Consider the following 12,861-nt stretch of genomic DNA (forward strand, 5'->3'; position numbering starts at 1 on the left):
AGAAGTTAAGGAAGATATTAGCAAAGGAAGCGTAAAATAAAATGTTTCCTAACAGGACTTGAGTCAGCAGATTGAATACATTTACCAAGTGCATAACACAATAAAGCAAAGAAAGGGATCCTTGGGATTAAAGAGAAGAGTACAAGAAATGGAAGAATTTCACACACAGGATCAGAAATCTGAATAATACTGGACTTTTCCAAAGCAATGTAAAAAGCTTGGGGAAATGGCACAACATACTTAAAATTCTGTTTAAAAAAAAAATGACTTCTAATCCACAATTTTATACCTAGCCAAACTGTTAAACATATGTGAAGTGCAACATAAAAATACTGTAATTCATGCAGAGTCTCAAAAAATTTACCTCCCACATAACATCCTTCAGAAAACTCTTAGGAAAAAAGCTACCCAACTGAAGAAAGCCAGAAAAGAAAGACATGAGTTTCAGGAAATGGGGATTCCGAAAAAAGAGAGAAGCAATAATAGAAAGTCCTAGTCTGACATCAGCGCATGGGGGCTGGGAAAGAAGCCAATCAGCCCTGGAGCAGGAGGAACGTCTCCAATTGTGGAATTCATCTATCACATGACATGTCAGACAAAATTGTTAGAGATTTAGAAAAGAATTATTCACAGATACAAAGAAGACTAATCAAATTATGTAAATAAAGCTGTTAGCTCCAGGAAAAAAAAACAATTTTATAAGAAAACTATAAATGCAGTATATCACGTAACTCAACTGTAACAATATTTATCTGGTCATAATGTAAATATAATGTAAATGATTTTTATTTTTAAAATTGTGATAAAATTATGTTGGGAGTAAGAGGAGAGAGGTTTCTGTGTGTGAGCAATAGTTTAAGAGAGTTACATTTATAGTAGGAACCAAGAGATAAAAAAACATTTTGACTTGGCACGGTGACTCATACCTGTAATCCCAGCACTTTGGGATGCTGAGGCAGGAAGATCACTTGAGTCCAGGAGTTCGAGACCAGCCTGGGCAACATAGCAAAACCACGTCTCTACAGAAAATACAAAAATTAGCTGGACGTGGTGACACACACCTATAGTTCTAGCTACTCTGGAGACTGAGGTGGAAAGACTGCTTGTACTCAGGTGGTTGAGGCTGCAGTGAACTGTGATTGTGCTGCTGCACTCAGGCCTGGGTGACAGAGCGACACCTTGTTTCAAAAAAAAAAAAGAAAGAAAGAAATTGAAGTACTTGCTTCTGAGGGGAACTCAAGAATGGGAAGGATAGAGAGCTGTTATTCTTTATCAGTCTCAAGCGGGGGTCAGCAAAGCATGGTCCATGGGTCAAATTCATCAGGCTGCCTGTTTTTATAAATAATGCTTTATTGGAATACAGCCACACCAAATCATGTATGGATTCTCTGTGGCTGCTTTTGTGCCAAATCAGTTGCTACAACAGGAGAGTCGAAGAGTAGCGACAGAGACTGTATGAACCGCAGTCTCAAATACTCACTTTCTGGCTCTTTACAGAAGAAGTTTGCCAACCTCATGTCTAGAGCTGTGGCTCTCAAATGTTAGCTGCATCGGAGTCCTCTGGAGGGCTTGTTAGAACGCAGGTGAGGGATGGCTTTTTCCAGAGTTTCTGATTCCGTAGGTCTCTCAGGTGGGGCCTGGAAAATTTGCATTTTTAACCAGTTTGCGGGTGATGCTCATGTTGCCAGCTGAGGGACCCGCTTTGAGAATCACTGATCTAAAGAAACTATTTGACTTTTAAAAATCATGTTGTAAGTATTATGTTTATCAAATAAATTTGAATTGTTGAGAAGTATAAGGTTGGAAACTTACATGCAAATTTGAGCTACACTTAATGCAAAAACGACCTCTGGTGAATGAAATGTAACAGAAAGTCACTCAAATGTTACTTTAAAAATGTTTTCGTAGAACCAAAATCATAAACTAGAGAAAAATTATATACATATGTGTGGAGAAAAATAGAAAAATAAATTATTTGGTTAATAAGATATCATAGACACAGGCATAAATATTAAGATTTGCAGAGATTACCAAGGCCCCACCACTAAATGTGCATGTATGATTCAGGTGGTCAGTGAGTAAACCAATCATGCGTCCTCCTGTCTGGCATCTTGTTTATCAAAGGCTGATTATTGCATAACAGTATCAACTATGCAAACAATTATTTTAATTTTTTTTTTTTACTTATTTTCTAGAAAATACAGTTTGAGAAACGTGACATAAAGCCTACTTCTCTTCACTTGACCCCTTTTACAGAATCTTAAACTGATACCCATAGAATCTCTTGTCTGGTAGATCCAAGACCTCCTAACCCAGTCCCTACTTCCTTCCTCTCTTCCTACCAGCTCCTGTTTGCTTTGCCTGAGGTGGTGAAGGAAAGAACCCCAGATGAGCCCAAACTCAAATCAAGCTTAAAGAAAAAAGAGCGCTGCTAATCTTTTTTTCTAAAAGCCTGAAACAAAGAAAATTCTCTGCTTCCAGGAATAGCCTTAATCAGTCACATATGTGAACATAGACCCAGTGACTGCTCAGACAATTTTCCACCAACCTAATGTCGGGATTTTCTCGACACATTGATTTTTTTTTTTTTTTTTGCCTATTATCAGTATAAGTAGTTAAAAAAGAAAACAAACAAAAAAAAAATCCCAGACATGATACCAGACCTCTCCACCAGACAGGCAAGATGCTGACAATCTGCAGTGTTTGAAAGCAAAGAGAAATGAAAGGATTATTGAGGGTGGAATAATGGTTTTTTCCCAACCAGTCCCTGGTTGGTTAAAAAAACAAAACAAACAAACAGCTTTAAAAATCAGAATTGTGCCCTGCGGGGGTGGGTTTGCTGAACTGTCAGCTCCACCAGTTAATGAGGTAGTTTGTCAAATGGAGATAGAAAGACCATTTATAACAATGCTGTGCTTTGTGTGTGATTTAAAAATCAAATTGAGTGGAAACTCAGCAAATACTAAATGGTATTGTTTATTTTCTAATTAATTTGCTACAAACTACAAAATAAAGCTATTGAATATATTGGATAATGTATGCTTTTAAGAAGAAAAAGCATCAAAAGCACCTCTGAGATAAAAAGGATTCAGAGGCTGTTTACTTTCTTTTCATCAGAGAAACAAGTTGTAGTTTGAAAGTTTGAAAAAGGCATTGATATTTTGGGGGGGATTTTATAAGCCAACCGGCAACATCATCTCCTTTGTAAGTTCAGCAGAGTACTAGGGGGCCTGGGACCATATGGTCTCACTGTTGACACTGTTCGTTTTTAATATTAATAGGCCAGGGATTCAAGGCCCTGGGGCAGATGTCATCTAAGTGAGGACAGAAGCAAACATCACAACTGCTCACTGAGTTTTTCCACTGTAGAGTACAACCAGCATAACATTGGCGTTCAAAATACATAAGCTTAGGTTGGCAGAGGGGCAAGAGCAGAGAAGGTGATTCAAATTCTGGCTTACCGAGGGCTTACTCTGTGACATTGGGGGAAATTCATTGAAACTCCCTGAGACTTACTCTTCTCATCTGGAAAATAAAAAAAATATCTGCCTTAAAAGGGTTAGAGCTTATAGTGAGGTGCCTCACATGTGGTAAATAGTCAGTGAAAATTATATTTGACTAGAACATTGTGGGGTTTATAAGAAACAAACTGACTCACTTCACAAACTGAAGTCAAGAAGCCTTAATGAGTGATTGTTCTCAACCTTACCCAGATCCCTTGTTTTCTTCCTTACTTCAAGGATACAAGCTTTAGTCCTAATATTCTTTTGCTGGGATTACTATAATATAGTCTCCCTGCCCTAACCCCAAAACCTCTTGTCTATTCCAGCAAGCTTGTTGTGAGAAGCATATTATTTTGACATAACAAATATGTTAACGTTAATAGAAACTTTTACTGTTTACTATTTACCTCTTGTTTACTATATACCAGGCACTGTTGTTCTGTTGTATTACCTCATTTAATCCTCACAATACCATTCTGAAGTAAATTCTATTATTCTTATTTTATAGGGAAAAAATTATGTATTGAAAGGACAAATAATTGCCTGAGAGGCACAATTATTTGAGCTGGACAGACTGGCTCTACAATCATGCTCTTAACAACTACTCTATTCTGGCCTTGAAGTACTCTTGTTTTGTGTCACATGAATCTTTTTTTTTTTTCGTGCCACGTGAATACATTCAGAGGTTGCCATTCAGTGGGCAGAGTTTGGGAGCTTCTAATTAATATTGGTTATCAGGGCTAAGGTGAGGCTGTGAAGTTTACATCCAGCCTACTCTAGAATTTAAGCTGCTTCTATTCCCAGTCTCAAGGAATCCTAGGTGTTGAGCATCTCTGGATTGTACTTCATGAATCACGAGGCAGTTTATGCTTCTTTCACAATATGACCTTAATCAAGAGTTGTTAAAACTAGCAACTCAGTGAGGGCAGAAATCACATTAGTGTTCTTTGGCACTATATATATCTCCAGTTCCTACATTAGCGCCTGGCACATAATAGTGAGATTTGATTGGTGAGTAGGTGATTGGATAGACAGACAAATGGGTCAACAAATGGATGGATGGATGGATGGATGGATGGATGGATGGATGGATGGATGGATGCACAACTGTGAAAGATGTTGATAATAAAGTAATACATAATGTTTTACTCTCTCATTAGGTTATAGTTTCTCCCATAATTTTATTTATCTTGGCTATATGACTCCAAATAGCCACAATAAAATCCAAAGTTATTCATATAAAAGAAGTAAAATTTGAAAGCATATCAGTTAGAATAGCATTAAATAGTTTCCCTAAAAAAGCAAGAAAAACAATTTCATTCATTCAACTAATACATACTCAGGGTCTCTCCTTTGTCAGGTACTCTTCTAGGAGCTTAAAGCATAACTGTTAACAAAAACAGTCTGCCCTCCTGGTGAGTGCATGCTAATGGGGGAGACAGACAAAAACAAACACTCCCACATGTAATATATCAAGTTGTTTAACTGCCATGGAGAAAAATTTAGCAGAGTGATACAGCGAAATAACATAGGAGTGGAGGGTTTTGCTATTTAATATCAGATGGTCAGTTATTTTTAAATTGTGTAAAAGTTGTAGTCTATGTTAGAATGTGAGAAAAGGGGGAAGTAGTAACTGTAGGAAGACAAGGAATTAGGAGACCTGGATTAGTATTGGAAATGTTTTGTATAATAACTTGATAAAGAGGGAGAGATTTTTTTCTTTGTGATATATACCTATGTTTTTCATTTTTTTCTTACAGAATTAACAGCTCTGAAATTTGAAGGTGCTAGTGTCTCCCCGATCTTGAACTGAGAAGCTGAACGAAGAAAGCATCCTTCCTGTAATCAGTGTAACAAAATGAGAGGCGGAAAAACCGTGCTGGGAAGAAACAAGGTCATCAATTGAACCATCTTGACTTTGGCCCAGAACACAGCTCAGCCTCAACTCCTGCAGTGCATTTATCTCCCTCACTTTCGTGCAAGACCTGGAGTGATGTCTTCCTGCTCCAGAGCACCTTTCTTTCTGTGAGGCCCGAAACATGACCACTAGCGGCCACGCATGTCCGGTCCCAGCAGTGAATGGACACATGACTCACTATCCAGCCACACCCTATCCATTACTTTTTCCACCTGTCATCGGAGGACTTTCCCTGCCTCCCCTCCATGGCCTTCATGGACATCCGCCTCCGAGTGGGTGCAGCACCCCATCACCAGCAAGTAAGTCCTGCTGGATTTGCTCTCTTTTCTCTTGGTTGATTGGATGAAGGCCTGAGAAAACAGGATGGTTGGTATCCCGGGCAATTTCTCATTTCGTTGGCTGCCGGTTTCTTTTGGTCTTGAATTCTACTTTTAGTTCGTGGAAAGAGATATGATTTGAAACTAGATAAGTGGCAAATTTTAGAATTCAGCCCGTTCAAGCCTGCTTTGGTGTTTTGCTCTATTTCATAAAATGCAAACCCAAAACGTAATGAGCATATGGGGTAAACATCTGTGGTCAATACCTAAAGAAATTGGCCATGTGATAAATAATGGAAGCAGTGAATTAGGAGATGATACCATAAAAATCATTAATGATAATACTAGAGTTAAAATCTATTTTGGTTGTGAGATCTCCTTTGAATCTTACACTTATTTCCTGTGTACAAATGATATCTGTAATTGTTCTCAACTTCCCATAGACCTTTGCTACCAATTCCTATCACATTAAGCTTTTTTAGTGTCCTTGACACCTTTTGTTTCTGTACTAGCTATTTCTTATCCCAGATCTTCCCTTAAATTTTCTGTATAAGGTACTATAAAATAAAAATAGTCAAAGTTAGAATTCTCCAAGACTGATATGACTTCCATATTGAAACATCTATATTGTGCAATTTTTAGAAAGTTCTGCCTGTTTAAAGACAAACTGTGGTAGCCAGCGAGCTTTTCCACCTGTTAATAACAACTTACTTGGTTTAGCATCTGGAGGTGAAAAGGCATATTGATTTAACAACAGGCATCCACAGCATGTTCTCCAAGTTCTTTCTGGCTCATAGAGCAACAGGAGCTCTTTGTAACTCTTCCTGGTGATTGTTTTGCATTTTGCTTCGCTTTAAGGACTTCCCCCAAACATTAGCGTGGTATCATTGGGATACCACCTTAATCTTTCTATAGTGTGCTCTTTGTGCCTTCACTCATTCCTTCTACTACACCCTTAGCTCACTGAAAGCAGGGAGCTTGTTCTACCTACGTAGAATCCCTGGTGCAGTGCCTTCAAAAATAGTAGGGGATGGATGTTTGGATGGACAGACAGACTGACAGATAGGCAAACAGATGACGGATTTTCACTTTTGGGATGTTGATTGCAATCGTAGTGCTCTATCATTCCTGATAAACAGTGACTTGATTTGCTGATGGCTCTTTCCTTCTGTGTTTTGAATTTCTGGCTTGATCCTATGACCCTAATGTCTCTGGAATTGCCTAAAACCCTTCTCCCATGCTTCTAAAGTTCAAACTGAAAGTTGAAGCAGCCAAAGTGGCTTACTGACTATCCAGAGAAATGGACATAGTACCAGCACTCAAAATATCTTGTTGACACAAGTGCTGTTTCAAATCATGTTCACCCAATATGCAAATGATGTAATGAGGTTACTTTTAGCTAGCAAATGAGGAGGTCTAAATGATTGATAAAGTCATTAAAATTTCACCTATGAGCCTCTAATTCCATTGCTCAACTGGCCTGATAGCACATTTTAACAGGTTTCTTTCCTGAGATCACAAGCATATTTTGTAGATGTAGCCAAGAAATTGAGATATGAGTAGGATTCCCATGCTGAATGATCAAATTGAGCAGATTGAGACTCTAAGGCAGTCTGAAACCTCTAGGTTCCCAAAAGCAACTCTGGGCTTTAGGCTTCTTTGGCTACTGATTTATTTTTATTTTTATTTTCATTTATCTTTCATTGATTTATTTTTTTGAGATGATATCTCTCTCTGTCACCAGACCAGAGTGCAGTGGTATGATCTTGGCTCACTACAACCTCCACCCTCTGGGTTCAAGTGATTCTCCTGCCTCAGCCTCCTGAGTAGCTGGGACTACAGGCACGCACCACCACACCCAGCTAACTTTTGTATTTTTAGTAGATACGTGGATTCACCATGTTGGCCAGAATAGTCTCAATCTCTTGACCTCGTGATCTGCCCACCTCAGCCTCCCAAAGTGCTGTGAGCCACCGCACCTGGTCTTGGCTACTACTGATTTTAAGGAAAATGTGGAGCATATTAAATGGAAGAGTGGTTGAGATATATCATATCTAAGCCTCTTTTCCACTCAAAATACAAGGTAATTATTTTTATTTCACAGTTACTAATAAAGTACAAGACGCCATTACTATTAGATTGAACTATAATGCAGTTGTCATTTTCTAGATCAAAACTGGTGATATATAGATTCAACCTTTGGAAAGAAAAGGTTTGAAGTTCAAAAAAAAAAAAGGATAAATAATTGATGACTTTTTCTTGAGGGCCTTGTAAGCAGAGTGCTAAGTAACTGCACCTTGAAATGTGTTTGGAGAAGGGGCAGAAAAAGGACTAGGTACAGAAAGTTCAGGCTGGAAACATCAAAGATGACTTACTTCATACCCTAATACCTTGTTTTATTATTTCTTGCCACAGTCGAAGCACATGAAAGCTGCTCAGATGGAAATGATTAGAAGAAGCCACTGTGAATATGACTCTGTTAGTTGGCCCTCAAAGGAGGAATTGTCTTTGTTAAAGCCCATGTTTTCAAAAGTTCCTAGAAAAGGATAAAGTCTTGAAAATTACCCACAGACTTGGCTAAAAATAAATTTAAGGTTTTGTACATGTACTGAGATTAGTAGGAAGGTAGCCAAATTCTGTAAAGACTCAATAACTAGCAACACACATACTTGGGTGGAAAAGCTGACCAATGTGGAATCAAAAGGGAACAAACATAATGGAGAATGACTGTAAAGAGATTCATGTCATTGAACTGTAGGACCTACTGATATCCCTTTTGTTATCTGTATGTGTCTTGATTCTGCAGCTCACTAGAAAGAATAAATTCTCCTGCCCCTGTAGTGAGGGTCTGTCAGCACTAAGTAATTGTAAAGGCTCAAGAATTCTCTACCTCAAAAGCAAGTAAGAACAATTTCCATAGCAGCTACTGAAGTTATACCTGCTCCTCACCCTTCCTTCATTCACTTTTGACTCTGGTCAGCCTTATCTCCTAGACCTGAACCTGAGCTCTGCATATTGAACTTCTCTAAGCCTACAGCACAATGACTCCATTCCCACACGTAAACATGTCCTTGATGTTATATCTACTTTGCAGTCATTTAACCTCTCTGAATTTCTGTTCTATCAACTATGTTATTTATAGGACAGCCTTTTACTATATATCTAAATCTTTTAAGAATGAAGGTGGAGTCTACATTAGGAAGGAAACTTGTACTATAAAGGGGTGAAATCAGGTCATCCCCAAAATCTTTTCAACTCTAATAGGCGATGATTTCACATAACTCAGGTGTCTCCTGGTCCACATGCCATTTGCAGGGGTGGGCCCTGTTCTTTTTGCAGTGTGGAATACTTGGCTATTGGTATGATCATTTGTGACCTCTGGCAATTCAGAGGGGAAGATGTGGCCACTTTTCAGAAGGTCTGTTCTCAAGAGCTTTCTACCTTAAAGAAGAAAATATATTTGCAGAAGAGAACTTGAAAGCATCTTCTGTGTGTACACATTCTGACTTAATTTTTACAGCATAGAGTCTCTCTAAGCTTAGAACACAGGGAACATATGAAAAAAGGGGGAGTTAAAATATGTAATAAGAAAAACTACCATGCATTGAGCACATCCTGGATTACCCACAGAGCATTTAGTGTATGCCATTCTTAGTCTTTTTAATAGCCTCGACGTCACTGCCAGGACGTTACAGAAGTTCCATTTTACAGATAAAGACCAGGAGGCTTAGAGAGAGTAAAGAGCTTACATAACCAGTTACTGTTGGAGCCAAATTCCACATCCAGACCTCGAGACCCCAGAGTGCATGCCTTTCCCAGTGTTTTGGGCAATGAGGCCTTGGAAAATTCACGGCCCCACTGTGGACATCTTTTTTCCACGATGTTCCAGAAAGTCCTTGGAGATGATGGATATTTAAAGGACCTTGCATCCTCTTTAATTTAATCAACTGCTGTGGAAGCCACTATCGGTTTTCATCACAATGGAGATTTGAAAGGGTGCCACCGCAGTGCCTTTGATAAGCATGACTTCCAATGGGAGAAGAGCCTGATATGCTATGCCAGGGAACACTCAAAATATTATGTGGTAGGGCTCTCTGTGAGAGTTGGACAACTGTCTGTCTGTCTCTCTTTATGTTGCTTTCATGGCTGCTTGTTCTGTTTTATTGCTGCACATGTGCTTTTTATAGGTTGTTGCAAGCTGGAAAATATTGTTAAGTGTTTTGGCTCCAGAACCTCTCTCAGAATGATCTTAGTTTAACTCCAGCATCTTAAAATGCGAATTCTTTTCCCTCGCTTCTTTAATGATCAGAAAGTGCTCTCCTGTCAAAATCACAAAATAGGATATTTGCTTAAAAAATCCCAACCTTCTGGAGAGACAGGCTGTGCAATCTCAGAATTACCAATGACAGAACATAAAATGAGTCTTGTTTCTATTTTTTGTCTTAAACTAAGAAGAGCCTTGTTACCTAGCTTGTCTAAAGCAGGGTGTGCTCACAGATTGAATTTCCTTCTTACATGTTAGGGACAATTGGCTCAGAGGTGTGGATCCTGTTTTAGATATATGCAGATTGATGGCAAGTAAATCCAACTCATTAATTTCTACCGTCACCTTTTACTCCGTAGTCTTGTCTTCTTCCTGTTGAGTTATATTTGTCCTTAAACTGACACAATGACTCTACTGGACAGGAATCACATTTGATTTTAAGATATCAGGGACTTAATATATTGCTGGTATTTTGTGAAAGTCAAACATAATAGTATCGTTTATATCTGTGTATCCTTACATTGTTAAACCAAATAAAAATAAGTGAAAGTAAGACACTTCTTGGGAATTTGAGTTATAATAGTTTTGCCCATTTCACCTGCCTTTGATCATTGGCATAGGGGGATCAAAGGCTTTGAATGTTTGAGAAATAGAGTTTATACTGTTGACATAATGGAACTATTTTAGTGGACTTTCTTAGGCCCAGAGTCATGTGTGTATTATTTTAAGAGACCATTCCTTAAAGGTGAACAGGTATTGATTACTTCAGTGCCTCTCTTCCCCAAAAATACAAGAATCTTTGTGTCTTTTTGGTGTTTCTACAATTTCCCCAGACTCTGATTGAGTATAACATGTATTAAGTAATCACGTTGCCATTAAAAGTAATGGCAAGAACCATGATTACTTTTGCATCAATCTAACAATCCTCAGAAGAGTTCTAATGAGGGGCTGAGCTCATTCTGTTTTTTGATCTTTACCCCGAAAGGGATCAAGAATATATGAACATGAATTAAAAACAAAAAGAATATCATTCACTTTCATCAAATTAACTACAATGCCCAAAGGAGTGTCCCAATTGTGGAAGTGTGTCCCTAAGTAGAGGTAGGCTTTCCGTCCATAGAGGCCATCATAAAGACAGGAATGAATTTACCTTCAAGTTACTCCTGCCAGTCATTTTTTACCTCTGGAGGACACGATGAAAGAATATATACAAGGAAGGACTAAGAATGGAGAAAAGATGGAGTAATGGTTTAAGAATTTGTATTAGAATTCCTTTAGATAAAGACATCCTGGTTGTATTTATTAGATAGTTAAAATGTAGACATTTTAAAAGAGCATTTTGACCTCATAAAAATTGAACTTTGGAAAAGTTAGAATCATGACAATGGCTTTGAGTTGGCTGAGTTCATTATAGAAAATGAGACTTTCCATATCTCATGTTCTAAAGTTCTGCCTCAATGAACTCATCCATCTGCAACTCCTATTGATTTCAGATAGGCTATATTCAGATGACCTTGAGTGATGGGAGATTAGCCTCCATGCAGGTAGGTGGATATGAGGTCAGGTAGAGTGGCCTGGGCCATCTTCAGGATGTATCCCAGGCAGTCCCACAAAAGCTCTGGTGATTTATGCCTTGTCACTAACATGATGCAGCACCTTATTCTGTCTTTGTTTCTGTGCTTTCTCCTTTAGTTCCCTCTGACGTTTGAATGAATCTTTGTAATTTTATGTAGAAGAAGAGGGAGGGGGAGAAAGAAAGAGGAAGGTAGAAAAAGAGAGAGAGAGAGAGAGAAAGAACGAATCTAATTAGTCCTGTTATTTGAGCACCTCCAAAAACTTAGGGCTCCCAGACTAACTAATGGGCGGGTGGTACCATCAATTCCCTTGATTTTTTTTAACCTTGCTATGAAAATTAACTATCAAAAATAACATTTATTTTGCTACATATATTACCTCTGTCTGCCAACTGGAAAAGAGAAATAGAGAAGGTAAGATCCAGGCAATCAACTTTTCTAAGTTTGCTCAGTGGTGGGGTTGGGCTTGAACTCTTCTTGTTCTGACCAAAGTCAGTCCTCTTTTCATAAGTCTATGTTTGCTGTGGATATTGAGGGGGCACACAGATTTTTAAACCTCTGCGTCTGTCTTTAAGGATATTGCATTCCTACTAAGAAGTCACAATCACTGAAAACCATTTAGATCTAAAACCCTGATCTCTCTTTGCCCTTCAGGACCTAGATTTTATAAAGCTTGTAACATTCCATCCCACCCAGGTACCCACTGTGCATCGTAAGTACTTTGATTTACTATGCATGTCTTATTCTGCTGTCTTTAGTTGTTTTCATAACTTTTCCTCCTCTGCTTGTCTGTTAATCTAATACATCGGACATAGTGGAAACCCATTTCATCTTTTTGGGATGATTGAATCAATGGTTCTTGCTGGTGAGGGAATTTTAGAAATTTGTAGATACGCTTTTGGGTGCCATGCTCATTGGGAGCACTGTAGAGATTTAGTGGGCAGAGGTTAGCAGGCTGAGTGTCCTTCAATGTATGCAATAGTTGCAAATAATAAAGAAATGCCTCGTGTTCTCCTGACTTTTCGATGTCCCACCAGGCATTCCTGTTAAGAACCGCCCCCCGACCAAATAAATTATGATGAACTGATCCTAAATCATAACTTCATTTTACATATAAATGCAAAACATTGTTTTATGCTTTTATTATACCCTAAATTAGTTAGGACTTTAACTGCCATGCAAGTCAATAGTAGGTTGATCTTTGTTCTGTTGGGAACTTTTCTAAGAGTCATTCATCATTTTATAAAATCATGTCACTGATGGCAGTGCTGTTCTTGGTATTCAA

General features: G+C 38.4%; 1 protein-coding gene across 2 annotated transcripts in view; it reads left to right on the forward strand.

Annotated features, from left to right (window-relative positions):
- The first annotated feature begins 5,476 nt into the window (after positions 1–5,476).
- RARB (retinoic acid receptor, beta) overlaps positions 5,477–12,861 on the forward strand; it is a 449,839-nt gene continuing 442,454 nt past the window's right edge. The window contains exon 1 of one of the 2 annotated variants that reach the window (XM_011974803.1): positions 5,477–5,720. In XM_011974803.1, coding sequence (XP_011830193.1) covers positions 5,543–5,720 — 178 coding nt within the window. In that variant the 5' untranslated portion in view covers positions 5,477–5,542. Of the gene's footprint in view, positions 5,725–12,861 lie in introns of both variants that reach the window. The other variant, XM_011974802.1, reaches the window with a different exon arrangement.

Source organism: Mandrillus leucophaeus, unplaced genomic scaffold (genome assembly GCF_000951045.1).
Source record: "Mandrillus leucophaeus isolate KB7577 unplaced genomic scaffold, Mleu.le_1.0 Scaffold149, whole genome shotgun sequence".
Taxonomy (NCBI): domain Eukaryota; kingdom Metazoa; phylum Chordata; class Mammalia; order Primates; family Cercopithecidae; genus Mandrillus; species Mandrillus leucophaeus.